General features: G+C 39.1%; 2 protein-coding genes and 1 long non-coding RNA gene across 4 annotated transcripts in view; 2 read left to right on the forward strand and 1 right to left on the reverse strand.

Moving 5' to 3' along the window:
* LOC118599268 lies at window positions 1-1,059 on the reverse strand. Its single transcript, XR_004948574.1, has 2 exons — window positions 1,023-1,059; window positions 1-759 (listed from the first exon to the last, which is right to left on the reverse strand). It is a non-coding gene; the product is annotated as an uncharacterized LOC118599268 (long non-coding RNA).
* Window positions 754-16,797, forward strand: spon2a (spondin 2a, extracellular matrix protein). The gene is made up of 6 exons (XM_024282845.2): window positions 754-1,790; window positions 4,001-4,229; window positions 6,598-6,818; window positions 14,473-14,664; window positions 14,965-15,136; window positions 15,975-16,797. Exons 2-6 carry the CDS (start codon window positions 4,001-4,003, stop codon window positions 16,163-16,165), a joined length of 1,005 nt encoding a protein of 334 aa, XP_024138613.1. The 5' UTR covers window positions 754-1,790; the 3' UTR covers window positions 16,166-16,797.
* Window positions 16,798-17,699: 902 nt separating this feature from the next.
* kdm3b (lysine (K)-specific demethylase 3B) overlaps window positions 17,700-25,999 on the forward strand; it is a 24,342-nt gene continuing 16,042 nt past the window's right edge. Inside the window, exon 1 of one of the 2 annotated variants that reach the window (XM_024282844.2) lies at window positions 17,700-18,263. In XM_024282844.2, the coding sequence (XP_024138612.1) occupies window positions 18,057-18,263 (207 nt within the window). In that variant the 5' untranslated portion in view covers window positions 17,700-18,056. The remainder of the gene's footprint in view (window positions 18,264-25,999) is intronic. The other variant, XM_024282843.2, reaches the window with a different exon arrangement.

Below are 25,999 nucleotides of genomic sequence, written 5' to 3' on the forward strand. Positions count from 1 at the left end.
GCTCGTCTTGTGCGCTTTGGTTAGATAATCGTCTGACAGTACGCCTGTTAAAAGACAGCCAGCACAATGTGGGACGCTCAGCTGTTTGAATCCCAGCAAGCAAAAAGGATTCTCATTAATTAATGAAAAAAAGACAGACAAATGTTATTTAAGATGACTGTGTAACAGAATACAGAATTTCATTTTTTCAAAGTTTTTTATTGATATAAACTTACACCTATCAGTTTGGGTTCTACATTCGTAGCTTTTTGTCCTTATGGGGTTTGAACAATAAAGTTGGATTGAATTAATGCATCACTTGGAATGTGTTTTTAACCCCTTGATGCCTGAATTTCCTTCCAGTTATGAACACATGTAAATGCAAGGTTATTTTGGAGCTGAATTATTTGATGAATGCTTGCATCAACAGGCATCCCAGGGTTCCTTCTGCTCCTTCATCCACTCCTCCTCTTGAATTCTGGGAGATCTGCTGTTAAATCTGGTGTCCTCCTAATCTCTCGTGAGTTCAGGCAATTGCGGCAAAGTGGAGCAAGACACTTCCTCCCCATGTGCTTCTGCGTGTCACAGCAATCGGAGCGGACTCCTACTCCCACCACATGAGCCTTTGTGTGTCCGAATGTCTGCTGGCATAGCCGTCAATGTGACTCGAGGTGATTTTGATGCAACGATTGCACTAACACATGTGCACGCCTCGGTGCTGAGCTCACTGTCATCAATCAGCCCACGGTAGCGAGGGAGTCTGGTTTTTCCCACAATCTCCTTTCATCAACAGAAAAAAATGAGAGGAGTTTTAAAGAAAATGACAAATGAGGATATGTTTTCAGTTTTTTAGGCCCATGTAAATTATCTACGTGGAAAATTGTTGTTTATGTGTGATTCAGACTCTTTTCATCCCATTTTCCCCCACAAATAGATCAACAGAAAGTGGATCAAAGGAGCTGAAAGAATGCAGAACCACATGGAGAGTGGATGTAGCTACCTAACTGTTTTTGACTGTGGGACATGAAAATCTAAATTGTTACCTGATCCTTTCCCCTTTCTCCTCCATTGCTTGTGACTCCTGATGGGGGAGATCTGAAGGCGACCGTTTGGGTCTGATGTGGTGCAGATCTTCCACAGTTGTGGGTCTGAAGTGATCACTCCTGCTGCTTTGCTTTCTCACAAACTGGAAAAAAAGAAATCTTTGACACACATTCTCCCTTACACAGATGTGTACAAACGGCTTCATTTAGTTTTTATTTTACTCCTTCACAGGCCATGTGTGTACCAGCTGTCCCTTTATAGAGCACACACATTTAGCCGGGTTCCTCAATGAGATCACTGGGAGCAGAACTGGAATTAAAACCCCAGAAAACCACTTGAAATCCTTTAATTTCCTTCCTAAGTGTAATTAAAGTTGCTCTAAATGATTCTGTCTGAACCGTTTTTGCTCTTTCTAGGTTTCTGCTCTCAGGTGGGGAGAAAAAGCAAAATCCACCAATGTGGTGTTGATTACTAACAGCAATGAGCCCAAAAGATAGACGAAGGGAAGGAGACGGGACGGTGGAGGAGTGCCTTTCCATACAAGGAGATGTGGGGCAAAAAAAAAAAAAATGGGAGGAGAAAGCAAAAGACACAGAGAGGGAGAGCAAGGTAACATGAGGAGAATCAGGGAGGAGAGAAATTTGGAAACGATAGAGTGGGGTAGTCTGATAAGGCTGCAGCAGTGAGACCAGAGGGGAAGAGGGGACGGGAGCTGTATCCTCCTCACGCTGCTGCTTCTCTGTCACCGGCTCAGCGATCCTACACAGGTGAGGAGAGCACACGCTTCATTCATTCAAGGGTCTGTCATCGAGCTTTTGCTTTTTTTGTGATGCAATCAACTAATTTTTAAGCATTTTTATACAAAGATACAGAGTTTTTGTCAGATTCAGACCATAGCGATGCAAAAAATCCATCTTGTTACATGCAAAATATCTTGTTTTCACAAAATTAAGCAACTAATTTGCTAGATTAAATAATTTTCTGCAAAAAAAAATGATAAAAATAGAAGTTAAAAGCTGCTTTGATGTCAATTTAGAAACTATATGTGCATTTCATTGATGCTTTGCCACTTCTACACACTGTGAAACTTTACAGTGTAGCGCTGTGTTCTCAAGAGATCAGGAATCATCCTAAAGGATGATTGATCATCACCCGGATCGCCTTCTTTTCCACATGGATGCTTCCTGATCATCTGCAGTGACACGTCTTTTGCCTCCTGTATTAGACAATAAATGAGTATTCCTGATGAAAGCAGAAGAAGGATGAATGGATGCATTTGGTTCATGGGCAAAAACTCTCCACTGTAACTCATGAAAAGTAAAAGGCAAAAATGGAAACTTACCTTCCCACATTTTCCTTGTTAAAAAGAAAAATATATGAGCAAACCTCCTGCTGGTTACACAAATCTGCCTGTGCGTGCACACCTGAAAGCCTGCGCGTTTGAGCTGGGCTGAATTTGTATTTTCTCGGCATGTGGTGGCTGTAAAAGCGCCTGAAAGGGCGGCGGGCTGTATGTTTGGCTCTTGTCCACATTCCCATGTTTTATTGTGTCTCGAGCCTGTCAAAAAACAAACAAAAAAACAGTCTTTTGTGAGCTCCATATGAGGGGGAGAGGATGTGGCCACTCAGTGGTTTCATGAATCCCTATGTGGGTTGTTGCATGGGTGCATCCCATGCTGATAAAACTGCAAATTTCCGAGGTTTTACTGACCAAAGTTTAAGTGGAGGAGTGGAAAATAGATCCCATTTGTGTCTGCTTCAAATTTTAACAGAAACCAATTTAATATCAGCTTCAGGCAACTTTTAAAATGTTAAAGTTACTTTATTAGAGCACGACTGCAAAAGACATTCAGCCTCCTGCATCACCTCCATCCAGATCCGTGCAAAAACAGAAGTAAAAAGGCCATTTTCTGTGTGGGGTGTGATCATCTGCTGCAAAGTGTGAGTATTTTTTATTGAATTTAAGGCAAAAAGCTTTAAAATCTGGAGTTGCAAAGTTAGAGATCAAATAACCGAGCGGTGCTCTTCCAGTCTCCAAACTCAAAGGTGTTTTTACAGTTTTGCCTGTTAAACTGTGCATCGGTTAATATGCGTTTAATGGAGACGGGGAAATTGATGAAACACTTTGCGACGTCTTAGCAAAGTGTTTTGCAGCTATATCGGCGGAGTAACTCTATCTGACCCCTGAAAATAGACCTCAGGGACAATGTGCAGCAGGACATGGGTGTTATGTGTGTTGACAGGGTGTGCGGGGGGATTTGGCCCGATTTAACTGTCTGCATTCTGGAGCTGCTTTAGCTATAGTAAGGAAAAGAGAAGTGGCTTTGTATTTTAGTAGCAAAAAGAGAGGATTTTATCTTCGATATTAGTCCAAATAAAAGAAAAATACAAAAAAAAAGGTATTCATTCAGGTGACTTTGATGAAGAAAATGTAAGAGAAAAAGTTTGCACCATCAAAGGTTCTTTTGACTTTATTTCATCCTAATTTTAACCTCAAATCTCCGGAAACAACTAAAACAGAAAAATAAGGCATATTTTAAAAAGGGGGATTTTATTTGGGAGGATCATTAACCACATGACTTCATAAATAATGTAAATAATTGATTAAATATGACACATTATGGTTATAGACACTGCCTGCTTCCAAACTCGAGAAATGGTGATTAACTATGACGTTGGTGAGCTCCGCACAGCAGACGGAGCGCATCCATCCTCAGGGGTGTCATCTGGTTTGTTTTGTTTTAGGGCGACTCCTGGAACTGACATTCTGGATGAATATGAAGCACTTCGCCCCGTGGTCAGAGACAGGGTGTGCGCCATCATGTTCTCTACCAAAACAAGAAGGGTCAATGGGTTCAGGAAGCTTTACTCCGTGATGCACTTTGGTGTGATGGAGATTTGAAAAACCTTTGACACCCACGGTTCACGTCCAAATCCAAACTTATCGAGGACTAACGCCACTCTTCTATCGTTTCAGATGATGTCATCAGACCGGCAGACCTGCGGTTGGCGGCGGCAGCTGCTCATTGTGCTCGTCAGGCTTTGTCTGGCTCTCGCTGGGCCTTTGCGACCACTCAACGGGACAGAGTGCACAGCCAGGAGTCCTGCTTCCTACATTTTGGTCTTTTCAGGTCACTGGAGCCCCCAGTCCTTCCCAAAGCAGTATCCACTGTTCCGGCCCCCAGCGCAGTGGTCCAAACTCATAGGTGAGAAGGTCTAGTGAGGATGATGGTGCTATACTCTACTTTAGAAGATCTTTAACGTTCTGAGCTTTTTCCAAATCAAAGATGACCAAAAATCAGAATCTAAACGTTTGTCAAACTTCTGTTCAGTTACATCTGTGAGCTCTCCAGTTCTTCAATCAGGACCTACAACCCTTCCCTCGTTTCCGCTGGTTTACCACAGTGTTGGCAGTGAAGGCTGCAGCCGTGGTTTTAGGATGAGGGGCGCGGGTGATGATTGTTGGGGTGTGATGGGGTCAGAGACTCAGAAACAGGAGCAGCCTCTTCTCACTCAGCCTCCTCCAACCTCTACAGCATCCACCTCTACTGTTTCTGTTCTAAAACTGTTTTGTCATTAAGTTCAGTTCAATTCAATTTTATTCATATAGCCCAATATTACAACATAGTCGCCTCAACGGGCTTCACACCGATAATAGTCCAAAAGCATAAAATCACTCATAAAATCTAAACAATAGCTGATTGCAGAACTAAACTAAACTACATGTTTGAATAGTGGAGCAGATGGGCTTCACTTAGATGGAGCTGAGGGACAGCTGAGGGCGCAAGACGAGCCAGAGGCGAGGTCCACTGCCAACTACAGGAACACAGACGATCCTTCATCCAAATGAAACTAAGGGACAGCATGGGGGACAAATGGATCATGATCCCCGCTTTCAGGAAAGCACGTTAGCCGCGAGAAAAATCAGAAATGGCGGCCATTTGCAAAGATGGCAGCCATACACTCAATTAGTAGAAAAATATTCAATGTCTATTTGCCCCACTCTCAAAAACATTGGTGCAAAAAAATTCACTCTTTCAACTTAAATGAATATCATCTTAAATATTATTATATTATATATATTTTAAAATCTTGGATTTTCTCTTGACTCTTCTGAAAGAGGCGATCATGAGGTACTTCCACGCCAAATTTAGTTCTTGTACCACAAAATACACAATTACTTTAACAACCGACTCCACTGTAGATGATGCACAGGAACATAAGAAGCTGTCTTTGCTCTGAATTGAATGGACGAGTGACTTTTTAAAAGTATTTCTGAGGAAATGGTCAAAGTTTCTCTGTAATGATTTGAAGTTAGGTTTGTTCTCTTCTACCGTATTTGATCCCTGCAAAGATTACAAACCTTGTTTTAAACATTCAAGATATGTTTACAGGTTATAAATTATTTTGACTTATTTTTGCTCTACACCTTTCCTAGCAGTTCACAGGATCAGCACAGTTGGGATTTTTTTAAGAGCTCGGATCTAGAAATAAGGAAATTATTAATAAAATGAGTCAAAATTATTTTGCTCCAAACTCTTAACAATAAAAAAACTTGATTTTTGATTTTAAAAAAACTCAAATAGTACTGTAATTTGTGTTTAATGTCATTTAGAAGTTCAATAGATATTGATAAGTTAGACTTGTTATTTATTTTAATTATTTTGGAGACAAAAATATAGATTTATGTTCTAGTTTTAGATTTTGTGAGGATTTATTAATAATGGCAAACTTGTTCAAAGATTTAAGATTTCTTCCCAAGATTAGACTTCTTTTCCAGTTTTGAGGCTGCTGTTGGGGGCATCCCTGCAGGACGGTATTTATGATTTAGACGGGCCGAGCTTGAAGAGCTGGTGCAGCTCAAACGTGAGCTGTTATCAAGTTTCAAGAAGGAAATTAGCTTGGATGGAAATGCAGTTAAGTGCACAAGTGGCAGAGGTTTTTGGGGAGGGAAACCCGATAGGGTGCAAAGTGTGCTGGGCAGTTTGAACGCGTGTGGCGCATTCACACGCGTGCCAAGAGCGTTCGAGCCAATGGTTGTGTGGGTGCGCGCTCGGGAACCATCAGAGCATTTGTCAGCGTGTTTTTGGCCAACCAGTGGGGCCCTCAAACCACCGGCCCAGGCCAGTGCATCTGTGGGTTTCAGCATGAAGGACTGGCTCAAAGTCTGGATTTTGAACTGGTTTCACAGACAATAAAAGGCTCTGTATAGTTCCAAATAATGCCAAAAATAAGTATCAATACTGCTTTTAAAAATAGATAAAATAGTTGTCCACCATTTGGCTGCCAACTGCACAGCCTGACCTTCCTCCTGGCAGCTTAATTGTGGTCTCAGCAGTTATAGAGGGGGAATATGACCTTGCAATAATACATACATATGGACAATTCCTTCAGAATTATCAGTTAAGTGCAGGAAGGAGGAAACAGCCCTAGAAATACGCCGGCTCTGTGGTGGAAATGATCTCAGCGTCTGGCCGAGGTTCTGTGGTGCTTCATCGACATTGACATGCATTCCTGTGAATAAGCATCTCACCCCGGTCCCCTTTTCTCCTCGATTTCTTTTCTTTTCTTCAGCGGTCAGCCACAATCACCATTTCAGGCTATGGGAGGAGGGCGCAGCAGCCAGTCTGGGGGTGCAGAAGTTTGCTGAACTCGGGGTGACAGTGGAGTTGATGAAGGCGGGAAAAGAGGCCAGGAAGAAGCGCACGGTCGGCGCCATGCAGCGAACGGCGGGCATTCCCAACGGCATCGGGCACAGCTCCACGGAGATGTTCATGCAGCCGCGGAGCTCGCTGGTAATAAAAAGGCTCAACTCCTAAAAAAAAAAAAAAAAAAAACGAGTCACACAAACCATCTGTGTGACCCGGGTGTCCCCATAACATCATCCATCCGCTTCAACCAAACACTTCACCACCTATTTCCACTAAATCCAGTCAGACTAAGTTTAGCCCGCGCGCTCGAGCCCAGCAGCCACAAACGCCCACATCCATCCTGCTCGGTCTGCTCTCTGTCTGCCGCTGAACTCTGGGAGTTCACAAAGCGGGCCGGGCTTGAACCCATGAGGCCAGAGGACGCAGTGATGCTTCGAGACTGCCTGTCTGCACATAAGTCACAGATAAGGTGCTTTCATTACAGGATTTACATTTTCAAACTTATAATATTAAGCATTTACCGAAACAGTTCAGCTAGTTTTTATTACTATAAAAACTTAAAAAATGAATAAAATCTTGTTTTTTTAAAGTAGACCAAGGGTCTGCAACCTGATACTCCAGGCGCTCTTTAATTCCTCCTCTTTGGTTTTGAAGAAAAACACTAATGATTTGCATAAATATAGGTTTGTTGGTTCAAATTTGTCCTTCAAGTAATTTTTTTTAATGAGGTGGTCTTATAACACATGACAAAGCAGCACCACCAAAAAGTTATTAGTTCCAGTTTTATCATCTTTTGATTCATTAAAAAAAAAAAAATCTAAAAACCTGTGTTGTATTTTAGGACATAGTTTCTGCAGAGCAGCAGGAGTTCATTAGAAATTCACCTTTGAGTTGCTGGTTGCCAGAAGTCAGGGGTTTGCAACCTTAAACAGTAAAAGTTTTCTTTCTTAGTAGGATAGTCATTTTAAGTATTTTTTAATAATAACTACGAATTATATTTCATTTCTGGGATGAATAAAAAGAGAAATATAAAAAAAAAACTAGCATTTTCTCAACATGTGAAATTATTTTTTACGTTTGACAAAAACCTGTGTAATTTCCTTTCAAAATAAAAGATGCCTTGTACCAGACTAGATCATCCCAGTGCAGCTCTGGACAGCATAATATGTTATAATATGTGCTTTAAATTAATACAGGATCAGACTTTTTTTTATAAGTTTGACTTAGTATTTGAAATAAACAAAAATGCTGAGCAATATCGGAGCTATCCACCTGTTAGTTTTACAAAAGGTGACAGCTTGGACAAGAAAATAAAAGATGTGCATGAATGTATTTGTCTGCAAGTGGATGCATCAGAATGGAGTGGAGCAGGGAGCTTCTGCCCCGCCCAGGATTTTATAAGTAACAAATAGGATCTTTTTCAAACAGCGTTTTTTCGTCTGCTCCTAGTTCACAATGATTTGACTTAAGAAATGCTCAGAAATACAATTTTAAGCTTAATTTTTAAAAATATATGTCCTTCATATCATTTAATGATATAAGAACATGTTAATAACGGCAAAATTTTCATTGGAATGGATGTTTCAGATTTCCTACATACCGATCTGTCTCTAATATTTATAAAAAGCTGTTTTATGTTGAACATGAACTTGCAGCACAAGGTCATTTCTCACCATTTTGACAGTCCATTCCCCATTAATCAGCACTTTTTTGTAAAAAATAGATAAAAAAAATATCGAATGAAAGGTCATCCTGACTGCTGAAGCGCCTTGTTTGTTTGGACAGCAGAATACCTCAGCGGCTGCCACTGACGTCTGGGAGCAAAGGTCATGGCAGGACTCTCTTTTTGTGGGCTGGGCTAAATTTGGGGTGAGGACTTAAGCAAAGACAAGGGATTTGAGTTATGGCGCGGCAAAAAAAAAATGCTACAGCATTCTGAGAGTTATAGCACTGCCTATATTTGCCCAGTCCAGGCTGCTGATGAATGAGGGGAAAAAGCTTGATATTTGCTGGAGCTTTTCGAAATAGGTGCACGTCTGACTGAAAGTCTGGTGACCTACATTAGTTTTTTTTTTNTTTTTTTTTTATCCTGCCTGAACCTGAGGGCCCTTTAAAATCAACACAACCCCCTGTCAGAGGGCACCATTTGTGCGTTAAAAGTTACGATCATGCGAGCACATGTGGCTGCTCTGAACAGCAGCAAAAGCATGACGGTTGTTTGTCGGTAGAGACCGGCAAACGGGAATCCCTTCCCTGCTTGATCTGTGGTGTCCTCTTCTCTTGTCAACAACAAAATAATCAATGTCCTCCAAACACATCTGATTTGTGTCTCCATATTCATGAGCATCCTCTTGTTGTTTATTTTGTAACTGAAAGCAGACGAGTCATTCCAAAGCCATGATATTGGGGAGCAGGCAGAGAGCGGCTGCAGGTTGCACACTGTCTGCTTCTCGCTTTCTCTCAGACTGAGCAGAACGTTTGCAGTGATGAAGACAAAGTGAGAGCGACCTTTTGGAAGCTCTGAGTAACCATCTGCACCAGAGACGTTCTGGTCTATATATCACAAGCACACATCAGCTGGGTAATGAGCAGTGCATACGTTCATTTGTCACATAAAAATTCGGTCCTGTTTTGCTAATATCTTTGCATCTGAGCACAACAAAATGCCGAACACGTGTCGGTTTCTCCGGGTGTCGGCAGCATTTGATGGGATGCACTTCACTGGTCGTGATTGAGCACCTCTGTAAGGGCAGATGTTTAGGCAGTTTGCACAAATTACAAAGAATGGAATAAATTATTTAGGAGAACCGTGTACTTTTTTTTTTTTTTTTGCTGGCCATTTGTCAGTAAAGGAAATTTAATTCCGCTCGACTGAATGGGGAGCCCATCATTCCACAGACGGACAAAGTGTTCAGTACGTCAGACTGTGCAGCACTCAGAGACCATATATTTAGGCATAAAACTTACATAACAAAATTAACTAAATCCATCCTGGCACATTTGCAAAAAAAAGTGTAAAGCATGGCGGTGTCAGTATTATGGTTTGGGATTGTCGTACAGTAGAGCTGCAGTAATGCATGAAGTTTGGCTAAAATAACGTCCCCAAAATGATCCAAAGAAAACAAATCAATTATATTTAAAAAAGAGAGCAAAAGCACAGATTGATGACAAATATTTGAATGTAGGTTCCTAAATAATAATTCAAATATCTGCTAAAATGTTAGACATGATACCTAAAATTAATAAACTACTGAACTCAGAGCCATATTCACTTGTTGTTTCTATATTTCTGTTTAATTTATTGGTGATAAGTGCTCACATGATGTTCTGCACTGTTGTATGAAGTTTAAACCAAATTAAATCTCTTTCCATCCTTGAGTTTCAGTGTAGAAGAAGACGAACACAAATGAGTAGATTTAGAAGTTTTTTTTTATAAAAGAAAGAAGAGACTTGAAGAAACTTGACAGATCTTATAGCTTTCTTTTTACTCCTTGACGAACCTGTAAAGTCATACTTTGATCATCTTTGGATCTATCTTTGGTTTTTTAAATTAGGATTAGTGCTGCCACAAGCAATTATTTTAGTAGTCGACTAATCGGGTCATGCGCAAAGTGGATGTAAAACACACATCTTAACCATCAATAGCTTTAAAGTAACTAAAAACTGGATATATTCACACTAGCATTATTGTAGATAGAATGTAAGCTGAATTTGGCCGCAAAAGATGCTAGTGACGATAGCTGAAGATGCTGATAGCCAGCTAAAATATTTGTTAAAGGCCAAATTAGCTTAAAAAAAGCCCAAGTTAGCCAAAACAGCTAGCATGTAGCTGAAATATTAGCTAAACACAAAAATAGCCTAAAAAATGAAAAATCCCAAGTTAGCCAGAACAGCTAGCGTGTAGCTGAAATATTAGCTAAACTCCAAATTAGCCTAAAAAACATTTAAAAATGCCAAAATAGTCCAAAAAGCTAGAAGAATATCATTAGAACTTTCAACTTTACTACACTCCGACTCCATATAATATAAAGTAACGTCTAATCGACTATTAAATTAGTCGTCGACTACTTTAATAGTCGATTAGTCATCGATTAATCGTCTAATTAGGATTGTGACGTTTTTAGGCTAAAGCTAAAAAAAACTGTTGTTTTCTAGGACATGCTTTCTGCAGCGTGGAAAGGAGTTCATTAGAAATTTAAATTGTGGATGAGACCGTTAGCGAGGAGCAACCCCGCCCCCACTTCCTGTCACCCATCTTTTTAGACCCTCTCCCGCCAGCTTACAGCCCCTTACGACCTCAACCTAACATCACCGGTGCAACAAAAATGGCGATCAATATTTAAGCCAACAGTTTAGGACAGATGCCAGCTCAGAGGAGGAAACTGTAAATAGATGTATTGTCTGTAAGTCGATGCATCAGGATGGAAGGAGCTTGTGTTTGCTCCTGATTTACCACGATTTGAATTAAAAAATAGTCAGAAATGCTTTTTTAATTTTAAATTCTTTTATACAAATCTTCCATCATCAAATAATTGCAACAAGAACAAGCTAAAAACACAGTTTTCATCAGAGGGGGTCTTTAAAACGAACCCTTTGGGACTTTCTGACACTGTTGACTTTCTGCACTTCCTGATCATTGACCCACATTCCCCTCTTCTAAAGACTCAGCTGGTGTTCTTTAGACTGAGTTGCTCTTGAATCAGCCCCGGTCTGGTTATCTGCTGCCTCTCAGGCCACTTCCTCTGTGAGGTCACCGTCTCCCAAAAGCATTTCATTGCACTCGCTGACTAACAGGAGATGGTAGACAGATTGAAAGAACCCATAGAGGCCCTTCAACCAATGGGTAATAGATTAAAGTGAGGGTTTAATTTAGACCAGGTTATGACTGAGAGGCGGGGGCCGTCTTAGGTCATGAGCTGTTTTAGCTTCTGCGGTTTCGGTGAGTTCATCATTGATTTGTTGTGCAGAGTTTTTCCTCACCAGCTTATTGTTTTAGTGCTCATAGGACTCACTGTGTCACATTAGTCATGAACCAATGATGAAATGTCTGAAATGTTTAAAGTAAGCACATGTTGTGCTACTTTTGTGTTTTCTAGTTTGATTTGAAGGTTTTTTTCATTCGATAAAAACTTGCTTTTCTCCAATTATGTTATTATTACAACAAAATGAATTTATTTAGGATTTTCCAGATCAGGGCAGGACAGAGAAATATCTGGTGCATCACGTGCAGAAGTGAAACGTTTTTGGGGCACATTTGGTACAAACCACTTGTAGGAATTGGTTTATGTCTCTCTCAAAGTTGTTGATGATTTGTGGCTCGCTGTTTCTCCAAACTCCAGCCCGTTGAGGTTTGCGGGCATGTGCACAGCTCTCTTGAAGTCCTGCCACGGCATTCCAAACAGTTTGAAGTCTGGGTTTTAAGCAGGCCATTGTAAAACTTGAATTATTTTCTTTTCTGAGGCGGTCTGTTGTAGACCCGCTGGTGTACTTCAGATTGTTGACCCAGTTTCAGCTAAACTGTAGCTACGAGCCGATCGGGCTCGAACGGCACTGATTGATGCGTTGGTGAAGCTTCATATGCATCCATGTTCAACAGGACCACACAGCATCCATCCATCTTCCAAACCTGCTAAACCCCACTCCAGTCCCCTTTTGATTGATTGTAAAAGCGTTCCCAGTGGTTGGAAAAAGATTGTATTTGTTATGTGGGCGGACCACGAGCTACCTGCTCAGAGCTTTCAGCAGTGTGGAGGGGAAAGGGGGGCGGGGCTGCAGTCTCGCCCCCAACTCAGGAGTGAATTTCTAATGAACTCTACATCCTAGACGACGCTGAAGTTAGCTTCTGATTCACAGTTTGTGATTCGCGAGCCACTAAAGGAACATTGCACTGTATTTTCACACTAAGACCACTTAAGAACAGGTCCTGTTCAAAAACTGCTGCACCTGGACATCTTAAACCTGGATTAAATTATGCTTTTATTAATAAAGAATACATTAAACACAGTTTCTGATTTGTGAAAGATTTATTTTATTTGTGAAAATTTGAAATAGGATCGCGTTTTTCAGGCTTACAGTACTTAGGAACAGGTCCTGTTGAAAAACTGCTGCACCTAGACAGCTCAAACCTGGATTAAATTATCCAAACCATAATTTAATCCAGGTTTGAGCTGTCTAGGTGCAGCAGTTTTTCAACAGGACTGGTTTGTGTGCAAAATACAGTGGAATGTTCCTTTACTGCACTCGCAAATCAGAAGCTAACTTCAGCGTTCTAGAGCAGGGTCTCCAAACTATGGCCCATGGGCCGAATCTGGCCCTCCTCCACATTTGGCCCCCCACAAACTATCAGAGATGCATAATTATTATTATTTATTTTATTTTTTTCCTTAATCTGGGCAATCGAGACCAACATAGGACGTGACTTTATTCCATGGGAGAGGATAGACTATTTATTGGTTTAATTTCAAAAATGTTTTACTGTTACCTGTTACAAGGAAAGGTTTGGGGATCCCTACTCTTAACTATCAGTGTCTTCTTTTCTGCTAAACTATTCCCAAGACGATGCTTTCCATCACCATATCTGACACCGTCAATGACGTGTTTGTGCTGGAAACCCTTCATGCCCTGAAGCCAACGCCTCACGTTTGCTCTCCTCCTGACGTTTGTCCAAATGCTTCAGCTGATCTTTTCCAACTGTGTTATCATTATCCCTCACTCTTGGAACATCGACAGATGTCCAACGTTGTTTTTTGGAATGTTCCTCGAGCTCTTTAGCCCTGGCGTGAACTTCCAGCGACTGGGATCTGTCTTGGAATAATATCCCCCCATGAATACATTTTCTCACCACAGAACAATTGTCTCAAAATCATTTGTAGCCACTCATACATCCCTTCCAAGGTTTTTAAGTATAATTAGGACCGTAGCGGATGTCTTTTCTTTTTGGCATGTGAATATGTGTATGTGGGCATTACTCCTTTTTAACCCTTTAACACCCGAGGTGTCATTGGTGACGCTTAAACACAAAATCTTTAACAATTTTCATATTTGGTTTGGCAAAATTTTACTTCAGATGCCCTTCCTGACACAACCTGCTGTATTTATCCGTATCTAAATGTGACCCGGGCTTGGGGCCCCACGTGGGTAATACATATGCCCTAGAAATTTCCCAGAAGTCTTTACAAAAACTTATCGTGCATTGATGGTCACTGGATTGTCAAATATTGACCACAATGCATTGCCTTTGAATGATGTTTTATGTATTTGGAAATTATCCTGGTTTTCATCATCAGAAAACAGTGTATTCTTAAATAGTACTAATCAAATCTTCAAATTTATTAGGTTTTTGTTTGGGGAGATTTTAGATGTCATATTTAGAGTTTTAAAAAAATAACACAAAAAGCAGGGTGTCTGAATAGCTAAAATCCACAACAGTTTTTTAGGGGTTAAGGAGTAAAGAAGGAATTTGGACTCAAACAATATTGTCATTTTTTTCACATTTGTGAAAATGTGGAATGATCATATTTGATTCTGTTGACATGTTTCACAAATATCTTTATTTTTTGTCATATTCATTTTGTGTCATATTTATATTTTAATTAAATTAGTATTTTTATTGACTCAAAAGCTCACCACACATTCCAGATACATCAAACATGATAAAATCATTTATTGGCTGAATATCTTCTAAAAAAATGTATCAGTGTTTTAGTTAAAACAAAAAAACGATCTGATTCTCATCATTTCATTTGGTGAATTAAGAAGTCTTCTGAAAACTGAAGCTCTGCTTCTCTGTGATCCACAGCTGTCCCTGATGGTGAAGATGATCCCCAGTCCTGACTGGTTTGTTGGTGTGAGCAGTCTGAACCTCTGTGAGGGTAACCACTGGAAACAGGAAGTGACGGTCAACCTCCAACCTTACGATGCGGGGACCAACAGTGGCTTCACTTTTTCCTCCCCCAAATTCCCCACCAGCCCGCCAGAAAACATCTCAAAGGTACGAGATGGTCATCTGCTCCTTCTCTAGGTTGCTTTGAAAAGAGAAAAATAAAAGGGTGAACTTTATCCTTAAAATAAATAACCAGCATGGCAGGGGAACTGATTTCTACTGTCTCCTCGTAAATAATTGCTTGGCAGACCTTGTGTCTGACCTGAAGTGATTTGACTCAGAAGGGCCTCACTTACATAATCGGCCATCCATCCTTTCCACTCACTTGTTTCGAAGTGGGCCCAGTGTGCTTTTTATGGAAGAATATGCTGGTTGTTCTGATGAATCCTTCTTCTGTGTTTTGTTCAGATCACATCTCAGGTGCCAAACCATCCGGCCAACTCCTTCTACTACCCCCGCCTGAAGGAGCTGCCCCCCATTGCCAGCTTGAAACTCACACGGCAGCACCGATCGTCCAACCGCCAAACCGTGCTGTCCAACCACATTCTGCCAAACTCCATCAGTCCTCGCCATTTCTCAGGTAAGATCACAGAAACACCTTACTGATGGTCCAGCTGTCACTCATAATCTTTCAAATATTGGAAGATGGTGCAGTTTTTAATAAAGTCCTACTCCAATGAAAATAGCATTTTTGGTGTCTAAATGTTCTTGTGGCATTTTTCTCATGACGGAGGACATATTTAAAGAAAATTAATTCAACTCGGCATTTCTGAGTATTTCTTTATTCAAATTGTTGAAAAAATTTTAAGCTCCAATATTACTCACCTTTTTGTTGCTGTCATGTTATGTTGGGGTGTGGAGGGGCTGTAAGCTAGCGGGAGACCATATAAACAAATGGATGATAGGAAATGGGGGAAGGCTTACTCTTCGCCAACAGTCCATTTTTCTACATATATATAAAGAAAATCAAGCTTGAAACACAATTTCTGAGTATTTATTTATTAAAATCGTTGTAAATCAGAAGACCACAAGCTCCCAGTTTTAAGCTCTCAGCAATGGGGAAGGGAAGTGGGGCGGGGCTGCTCTGTGCCAACAGTCCCCCTCACAACTCAAAAGGGAAATTCTAGTGAATTACTGCCGCTCTGCAGGAGCTATCTTCTAGAAAACAACATTGGTTTTCTTTATTGTGCCTAAAAACAGCATGTCAAGAGATGACCAGAGTGGGTCTTTAAGGTGGATTTGCTTGTTTATTGTGCAATAGAGTTCAGGTGAACTTTTACACCTGCAGACAATCCATGAAAATGAACTCCTGTGCAGACCAAACGTGGTCTGGTGTCCTGTGAAATAGAGAAAAACTTCAGTCTTTGGAAAACATGTGGCTAAATGTGTTTTAACATATTTTTAATATCTGAACACAGAGACACCTCTGGATTGTGAAGTCTCTCTTTGGTCCTCCTGGGGTCTGTGTCTGGGTCCCTGCTCCAGGGGCGGCATTCGCCACCGCACGCGTTACATCCTCCTGCGGCCAGCCAATGCCGGAATTCCCTGCCCTGAGCTGGAAGAGCAGGCGGAATGTGTCCCACACAGCTGTATGAAGAATCGTCAGTAACCCACACAGCTGGAGCCACGCTCGACGCTCTGACTCTCATGTTTTCCGTGCTGGAGCAGAGGACTGTTTCACTGTTGCTACAGGAAGCTATCGAAGGTTCAAACCTGCAGTGTTGATGGTCAAACTCTGGATGTACTTCATTGACAGAAAGGAGAAAATAAAGATGGTTTTGGATGGCATACAGGGTCTTGGGAATAACTTCAAAGTAATAAGGAATCACAGAATTGTCATAAATATCAGAGAAGGTGCAAAATAAATATAAAACAGAATGCTTTCAGCTCTGTTGTAAACTGACAGTTAAGAGAAAGAAAAAAAATCTACTTTTCAATTTTTTTTTTTTTTTTTTTTTAACTGATGACGTTTTCATTCAGATTGTAGACCAGTACTGGCTTAAGCTTGTAATAAAATCTTACTTATGAAGGGCATGTCTGCACAGAAATCTCCACACTGAGGTCCTTGCACATATTGCATACATTTGCAGGCACACAAGTGTTGGGTTACAAGGATAACCTAAATACTTGTGGCTTGTGAAGCGCCTTCAATAAAATCTGTCCACTAAATCAACAAACCGGAAATATGGAGCACGAAATGGGGACGACCAACTTTAGAAAAGAATAAAAGTTAAAAAAAAAGTTTAGTATTGTTGTCTTTATATTTTATTGCAGAGTTTTTGTACATACTGTAAAGTGTATTTAATCCTGTATTACTCCTGAATAAACATGGAGCTGTTTTTCCTACAAGAAAACATAAATGCAGCATTTCTTTTTTTAATAGTTTTTTGTACAAATTACTGACTTTATTGATAAAGAACATCTACAATTAATACATTCAATAGAATGATGAATTACTGAAGTATTCAGTGATTTATATACATACACTAGCACATACAGTTCTTTCTTTTCAACAAAAATACTCCAGAACCCAATGTCAGCACTTACAGAAAGATGTTTAAATCCATGACAGTATAAAATCGTTGCAGTACATCATTAAAAGCCATAAAAACATTCATTTGGAATTATAATTGGTATACATTGAATGTCTTTAATACTTCTGAATACCTTTATCACTGTTTTTGGTTTGCCAGAGCCAAGCCTTTGTACATATTTCATATAAACAATATTTAAAGGTAATTCGCAGATGTGATTTTAGTGAAACAGCACCAACTAGTGGTCATAGTTGGTAAATGGTATAATTTGTTTTTATAATTAATAGAAAAAGAAGGAAAACGTTATAATACCAAAGTACTTATATAATTACCAAATATTTATAAACATTTTTTTAATCTATCTTTAGTTATACTTTAATTTGAATTTCGCAGCTTTGATCCATTTTAGCTAATACAATGTTTTATGCAAAATGCCCATTATTTTATTTTATTTCTTTTTTGCATTTGTGTAACATTAAATTCATGCAAATGAACATACGTGGATTTGTAAATAATTCAAACATAGTAAAATGTTTCGTAATAATTTCCAGTTTATAGCTGACTTTAAGCATGGTTAGAACTTGATGACAGTATTCGGCCTCTAGATGTCGCTGTTTCACTGTGTAATCCCTCTCCGCAGTGCTGCCAGTCTACGAGGAGGAGTGCGTTTGATTGTTGCAGGGCTCAATGGCGGACAGAGCAGGATAGTCGCGTTAATACCGAGGACAAAAACGTTTCGACTGGGTGAATTCCTGGCCTGGGCTCGGTCCCTCGCTTGTCCCCGGGTAAAGCGGCCGAGCGAGCTTCTTTGTGCATTGGCTGTTGGCACACAGCAGACGCAGTTTTCTTTGTTTTTGTACTCTCCTTTTCACGGTAGCTGTCTTGAGTTCCTATCCCAAACCGAGAAGTTAAAATTGTTCATGGTAGCTCGATAGAAGGAGCTAGCTTTTTTTTTTAAAGCCCAACATGGGGGAGTCGCTCGAATTGATCGGGAAGCGTCTGCTTTTGCTCCTTGACGACGGCAGGTCCGCGAACGTGTCCGAGCCGGAGCAGGCTGCACGGGCCCGGGACTGGCTCCGGGGAACGGTTCGAGCTGTTAGCTTGATCGGCCTTACCGCCCCGGAGGTTAGCGGAGGAGAAGCGACAACAACAACCACTTCTGCAGGGCTGACGGTCAGTATTTACATACAAGCGAAGCTGAGAATGACATATCGAGTGACTCACTAGCATTCTATAATCTAATATTTTGAACTCCCCTTTTACTATGCTTTTATATTTGCCTCCTTATTTATAGCTACAAGTGCTGGTAGACATGTTTATCGCGCACATTAGCTGCTACATGTTTTCGCTAGCTATCAGTCGTAGTCAGACAGGGGGAAACAAAACTCGAGGCCGAGGATTTTCAGGCCTTTGCTTTGTTCTCTTTTTAGCTGTGTGACATGAACATTTAACAGCACCCCCCACAATATTGTGTCAATAAATTCCGTGCATTATTAGCCGTGTCCTATTTTAATTTATGACTGATTTGTGGATAAAATGGCAGTAGGTTAGTAGGTGGCTGGTTTTGCCTTTACGCCAGACAAGTCCAAAGCATTTTTGAGTTAATGAAGAGAAAGAACCAAGAATTACTTACTTTTCTTTGTAATTCCTGGTAATTCTATTTGCTAAACTATTATAATATAAAACCACAAAATGTATTGGGAATTACCATTTAATAAAATGCTCCTTTGTAATGTCTGACATGCATTAAAGCTTCAAGTTCACCTTAAAGTTAACTTTATTGTAACATTTTTCCAATAAGAGTTAAAGTGTAAATGTTGGGGCCCATTCTTTATTAACCTAAAACAATCTTAAAACATGGAAGAATTGTTTGTAGTATAGTTTAAAGTAAAATAAACAAGTTGTAAGATGTTTTTATAAAATAATACAAGTGGTTTGTTTACTTTAATCTTTTTAAAGATGACCTTTAACTCAACTTTTAAACAGTAGAAATTCTATTTCAGTCTGTCTTACACTTGTTTTTGGTTTTCTAAATACTGTATTATTTTTTTTAAATATACCACGTCCTATTTATAGTATAAACACATTTGTTATTGTTTAAGTATTTCCATGTTATTGTTCTGAAACATCACAGTTTAAAGACCCTCTCCAATCATTTTCTGATCTATTTTCAAAGCATTGCCAAAATCAAACACCCATGTCAACTTCTAGGACATAGTTTCTGCAGAGGAGAAATTTGCCTTTGAGTTGGTGACAGGACCATTGGCATTGAGTAAGCCTGCCCCCATTTCCCATCATTCCTCTGTTTATATGCCCCCCTGCTAGCTTACAGCCCCTCAAAGCCCCAACTTAACACTACCAGTGTATCAAAAATGATGAGCAATATTGAAGCTGTGTAGTCGTACACTTTTGAGCCAGATGCTCAAGTAGTTAAAAAAAAAGATATCCAAGTGACTGCATCTGAATGAAGCAGAGCAAGGAGCTTGTGGCTTTCCGTGGTGGCTACTATGCCATTGCTACAAGCTTCTTTCAACTGCTCCTGATTCACAATTATTTTTTTCATAGAGAAATACTCAAAAATTAAATTTGAAGCTTAATTTCCTTTATATATGACCTTCATCATTAGAAAAACGCCACAGGAACATGTTAAAAAAAAAAACAGCACTGTAATTTCATCACAATAGATTGATGGAGGGAAATACAGGTATCACTTCAAAATGTATGACTCAGCTTTATTTAATGTTGTGAATAAGTTCATATGATAGGAAAAATAGACTAAAGATTTTTTATTTCAACCCTTTAGGACTGTTGTATGTAGTCAAAAAGTGAGAAATGCATAAAGACTATTAAAATGTACTCTTTTTAATGTAGTAACAATTTAACTAGGAGTTTATTTATGACAAGGGACAATGCACAAAAAACACCACCAACCAACAAACAAACAAAGAACACTGATCTCGTGAAATGAAAAAAAAAAAAAGTTTTTGCAGATTTAGCTCATTTTAGCCTGCAGTCCCTGGGAAGGTAAGTAAGAAAAAAAAAATGTTGAAATTTGAACAGAGGTTTTAAAACAAACAGGACAAATTAACAGAAACTTCAAAGCATTCTCTCAATTTGTTCATTTTCTTCTTTTTCAAAAGTGAAAGGGTTTTTGGTGTGAGTCTACATATATTTTTTAAGTTGCTTGAACTTGGCAAAGAAGTGAAAGATGCCACTGTGTGTTCTGGCATAGAGGCTCTGCTTTACCACAAGCTCAAGTGCCATAATCATTAGCAACCACTCATTTTTGTTAGTTTTGGGTATTTCGTCAGATTTGCAAAGAATAGTTCTTTATTTTGAAGTGTAAAAAGATCCTGTGCTTCCAGTCTATCCTGTATGGATCAGTGAGCATGCTAATAGAAAGTGAAAAGAACTTGCTGATGATGTGTAGATTTCAAGAACAACAGCAAATTCTTAATCTTTTCAGATAGAACCCACCTTGTGTATTTCTTTATAACTAAAAAGCATCACATTAGTATTCAGTTAGGCACATACTGTACACATTGTACTTAAAAAAACAAACTAGCTCAAGGAGATACGTTTGAAAACAAATTCAGTGTTTGTTTTAGATTTTTTTGCGCCTTTTTTCTCAGCTTAAAATGTTGCAGGAGGAACCCAGTTTGGGTTGTGGACAGCAAAAGAAACAAGATAGAGAGTAATAGTCCTTTACTATTGAGTCAAATGAGGCACGAGAGTTTCTTCTTATGATGATTGGTGAGAAAAAATGACTCTGCCACTTCAAGTAATTTTACTCTGATTTATGACTGTTTTCTAAAAGACGTTTCATTATAATGTTGCTACAAATGTCAGAAAAGAGCTAAATGGCTCTAGAAAACAGACTTAGTACAAGATAACTGGAAACTGCACAATAAGTAAAACCATAAACAAGACCACAAACAAGACAAGCTCTGACAGAAACTTGTAGATTTTATCTGATAAGTTACTAAACGTGCACATCTGCAAGAGACTGCATAATTTGCTTATGCTGTCAGATCACCTCCGTAAGAAATTACAAATGAACTGAGACAGAAGGTGGATCTTTTCCCATCATTTTTATAACTCGAGGTGGAGTGTGATAGATCAAAAAGATGATGGGAAAGAAAAAAATATCTAGTCCTATTTTTATATCTCTAAAAACTACAGTTCAATTCATTTGTATTTATATAGCCCAATATCACAAAGAAATTGCCTCATTGGGCTTCCGGTGATTGTACAAAAGCAATAGCTAATGGCCAGCTAAAAAACGGGTTATCCATATCCTTAGACCCTCCTTCCTGGAAAGGAAAAACGCCTAAAAAAACCTGATTCAGGAAAAAAGAAGATCGTCAAGTAAATCTTTAACTACATAGAATTATAAGATAACATAAGCCAATATAAAACAAACTGGACTTATCTAGGACTGTTAAACCAAACCATCTTTTTTTCTAGTGATCAACAAATAGAAAAAAAATAAACACTTTTATGTTTTACCGTCACTGGTGAAATTGAGGCTTTGCATGGAGATCACACAGAGAAAACTTATAATTGTTTGCAATTCCTGTGTGCTAGATGTTGTGATAGTTTGCAATTGATTTCAGAGTTTTCTCTTCTAGTGCAGATTAATAGGGATCCTGATTCAAAAATTCATGCAGAGAACTGGCTGCACACTCCTGTGTTAAATATCGATGTATTGCATTTTTCCTTTATAGAAACATCATGCAGAAATGGTGGATGGACTGCCAAAAAGGATATGTTGTGGGCTGTCAGAGACAGTCTGTGACAAGTGTTGTCACACTTGTTATGCCAGCAGGAGAAGTTCTCTCCAGGCTTGGAAGTCAGACCATGCCAACACTCCAGGCAGTGTCTTAGGCCCAGTAATGGTTTAAAACATCACTGCAAGAAACCGTTGGTAACATTTTCTGGTTAGGCTTTGTGGTCAGGATGTTTAAACTGTATTAATAGTTACAATCTAGATTAAATTTTATGCATCTGGGGCCTGTTGATCTGGTGCTGAGTACTAGTTAAGAGCTCAAAAGGGAATTCCACTCCACACTTTGGGCCAAGGTCTTTGTAATGTGTTTTTTGCCAAGTCTCAAGTGACTCTCAATGAGCTTGGTTCCCATGCACACCAAATATACAGTTAGGGGGGGTTGTACAGTAAAAATGTTTTTTCCTGATGTAGAAAATTTAATATCCAAATAGCAATATTCATGACACTACAACAATTTTGTCTGTAAATTAAACTAATGAAAAGTTCATTTAAAAGTACAATATAATAATGTAGTTTTAAATGAAACACTAAAATGTACTAAATATTTATTTTATTTAGAACTTTTTCTAAAATGAAGATGGGTTTTTCATGCGAACATCTGTTTTTAAGTTAATGTAACAATCAAGAGTCACTCAATAACGCTGTCTGGATGCAGCGTCTGGTCTTTTCTGTGAGCGCCAACGCCATTATTTATTGTTGCTTTTGTTCATTGATTAAACAAGTCTGTTGTGTTGGGATTGCAAGTCTGTATACTTCATAACTAATTATTGTCTGCTTATATCTCAACCACATTCATGCCACGGAAGTGTCCACTTTGTCAGGGACAAGGTCTTTTGTTTCGGCTGACTGGTCATCATTTTAATCGTTTTTCTGGTCTTGAAACTCATCCAACATATTTTTTGTCCATTTGTCAAATATGCTCTGATGTAAAAGAGTACCGTAAAGCACAAAGCTTCCTATAAAACTATATATTTATAAGATATATACTAACATCTATATCAAATGTGTCATCATTCTGCTCAGACCTAAATACAATAATTAGTGGATTTTTTGGAATAAAAGAAGTAACAAAAAAGAAGGATATTCTAATGTCCTATATAATAACAGCAGTCATCTAATAAGAACAAATTGTGTTGCTGTGTAGATTTCTGTCTGAAAAGTTATATCCCCACCAATATACAGTTTTATATTTGTACACCTGGGAATGACACAATGAGATTGAAAACCAGGAGAGGAATTTCTATCAACTATAAAAAACAGACCAGTGAATCTCTTGAAAGTAAACACGGAACTATGACATTTTGCATGTTGGTAATAAATCAGACATTGAATTTGAAACATAGAGGTCAACATTTTCAAACAGATCAGTTACTTGTTCATCTTTTGTTCCATTAATCATCACCTCTTCATCAGGAAGTCTAGTTACTGCAGGATCAGCATGGTCTTTTTTTTTCCTGAAAAATTAACTTTATGTTTAAATGACTGAGTAGAACAAAAGCACCAAAGTAGACAAAGTTTTGCTGAAAAGACAGTAATATATGCAACCAAACATTTTTACTGATCTCTGCTATTTTATAATGATAAAACAGACTTTTATCTACAGACATACATGTTTCTCCTCGATTTATTTGTTTTACTTTCATGTAAATGAGATTTTTTTTAAGCAAAATGCAATTAATTTCAACTACAAGCTCAGTGCCTCTTAACTTTTGCTGCAGGCCTTTTCTATGGATGCAGTAATGCCACACCACCTGCTGATAGTTGTGTCATTCTAGTCTGAGAGGTTTTTAAGCATTGACCTTTACTTAGTTCCATTAAAGTTGATGGCAAAGTTTTTTTCAATGGAAAAAACTTCTTGTATGAAGCATTTGTGATCTGTTTTTACTCTGTCTTGAAACGCTGAGTTCACTCCTCAAAAAGGGGAAGTTCTTCAGTACTCTAGTAGAGTAGAGTTAATGTTTAGTAGACGGTGGATCCTGAATTGTGTCACAATTGCAGAACAATCTCTCCTGACTGGACCATGGTTTTTCCTTATTGGCAACAGTTTGAGTAGCGGGCAGATACTCCACCTGCTGACAGGAACCAAATTTGAATTTTTAGTGCACCAGCCAAGTTGGCCAGTAGATGGAAAAAATGTGCTGTCCAAGTGCAATTTTTTTTTAACCCAAAAAATATAATTTATTTACACCTTGAGCACGTTCTATAATGTATTATGTTACATGCAAACAAAAACGGCAGGCACTACATGAAATAAGACATTAGAAAAATGTATTTTTCCTAATAATTTTCGTTGATTCCCAATGAGTCTTTGCTCTCTATTCTTGTGCTGAAAAATTGTGCAAAACAAAGTTATTTCTTGCATTTAAATGGAAACTTCTGTGCTTCAGAGCACACCAACATGAAGAAATGCGTTTCTCTTCCACGTCACAAGCATGTTGTGAATCACCCCGTCAGCGGAGGGGAAACCAACCCTTAAATCACTACAGATCCCCCTTAAGTTTGGACACGTTAAAGCTCCAAATACACCCACAATTGGAGCAATAGGGAGGAGCCTTACCCCAGGTTCACACGGCTAGCTTTACAGTGGCAGAGGATCCTCTAAGTTTTACTCACAAAACAGGATATTTTCTGATTTAAGTGCTTGTTGAATGTTAATTTTAGACTCTGCCCACTAAGCCAATGAGCACAAGTTAAGCTTCGAAGTAGAATCATGCAATTACAAAGGGTGAGAAACCTCTTTGCAATGGAACAGGGAGCAAAGCCGAAATGAAAAGCTGCTTTTCTTTGAGTCTGAATCAACCAATTCACGATGATCACATAAACGGTCAATGGTTTCTTATGTTCTCTAGCTGCATTTAAAACACTCCTTCAACATTGACGGCTCAGCAGAGTTATGATGTACACCAATACAAGGGGTGGTGGTTTTTACCACATCTGTATGCTGTAAGACACGTAACTGCCTGGATGTGTCATCACTGTTTACAATCTATTTAAGCCCAGCAAAAACTTAACTCCAGCTCCAGGCGAGATAGTCCTTTGTAATCATGTTCATAAGATTGTGTCATTTTAATCATCATCGTTTAAATTAAAAACAATGGGGCCAAAAAAAAAAAGAAGTCCAGGGCTGGACTGGTTCAATGTTTATTGCAAACTTGTTGATATTAGTTGCATGAATTCCTTTAGACATTTTTCGTCTCTGTTTTGCCTGCAGAACTGTGACTTAAAAGTCACAGGTTGCAGTGTTTTGTCATATAATTGACGCCCCAAACCCACAACGATTTGCTCCCACAGCACAAGCGAGTCAATCTCTAGACCGGAGTTTATGCTGCAGCCAGCCAAGCTTTCCACCCCCCAAGTACAAAATGAAAGTGATCACTGCAGCTATAATAGTTGTACTTCAGACTTTAAATATATTATTACACAGAACAAATGAGATTCTGTGAGTCCAGTGACGACCAGCACTGTCTCATTGCTCAACTTGCGTTTACATGAATAATACAGAGCGGACGGGGAGACCTTGATTGATGGAGAAGGCTGAAATCTCCAAATGCCAGAATATCTGCTGGAATTTCAAAGTAGCTGAAATACACTCATGTTCTCTGCTTGGAGCTGCTGTGCTTCTGCAACATGCCTGGTGTGACTTGAAGCTGCTCCATGCTGTGTTTGCTCACTCTTCTCTCTGTGGACGTTGCCCCCCTCCCATGAGTCCTCAGTGCAGTCACAGCAGAGACCATCAAGTTTAAAGAGATGAATCTGCAGAACCCACAGCAGATGTTCAGTTCAGCATTGCTGCTCAGAGGACTTTGACAGTTTTTTGGACTCTTAATGAAACTGACAGGAATTGATGTTGACTTGTTCTGATTTCAGCAGGACATTTTTTTTTTTTTGTTTGGAATGGGATATACATGTAAAGATGGAAAAATTGTAGAATAAAATAAAGTGAATTAAAAGGACACCAATTCAAAAAAGAATAACAAATCGGATGTAAAGCTGCCAAAATACCTCACATCCAAAAATTAACAGGAAAAGGCTTTTTAGATAGATAGATAGATAGATAGATATCTTTATTTGTCATTGCCACAGGTACAATGAAATTAAAAAGTGCTTTCTGATCCGTGCC

This window comes from Oryzias melastigma, linkage group LG10 (genome assembly GCF_002922805.2).
Source record: "Oryzias melastigma strain HK-1 linkage group LG10, ASM292280v2, whole genome shotgun sequence".
In the NCBI taxonomy this organism is placed as follows: Eukaryota; Metazoa; Chordata; class Actinopteri; order Beloniformes; family Adrianichthyidae; genus Oryzias; species Oryzias melastigma.

Coding starts and splice junctions, on each gene's coding strand:
- spon2a (XM_024282845.2), top strand. CDS start 4,001: ATGATGTCATCAGACCGGCAGACCTGCGGTTGGCGGCGGCAGCTGCTC. Junction 6,819..14,472: donor TGCAGCCGCGGAGCTCGCTG/GTAATAAAAAGG, acceptor TGTGATCCACAG/CTGTCCCTGATGGTGAAGAT. Junction 15,137..15,974: donor CAGTCCTCGCCATTTCTCAG/GTAAGATCACAG, acceptor ATCTGAACACAG/AGACACCTCTGGATTGTGAA.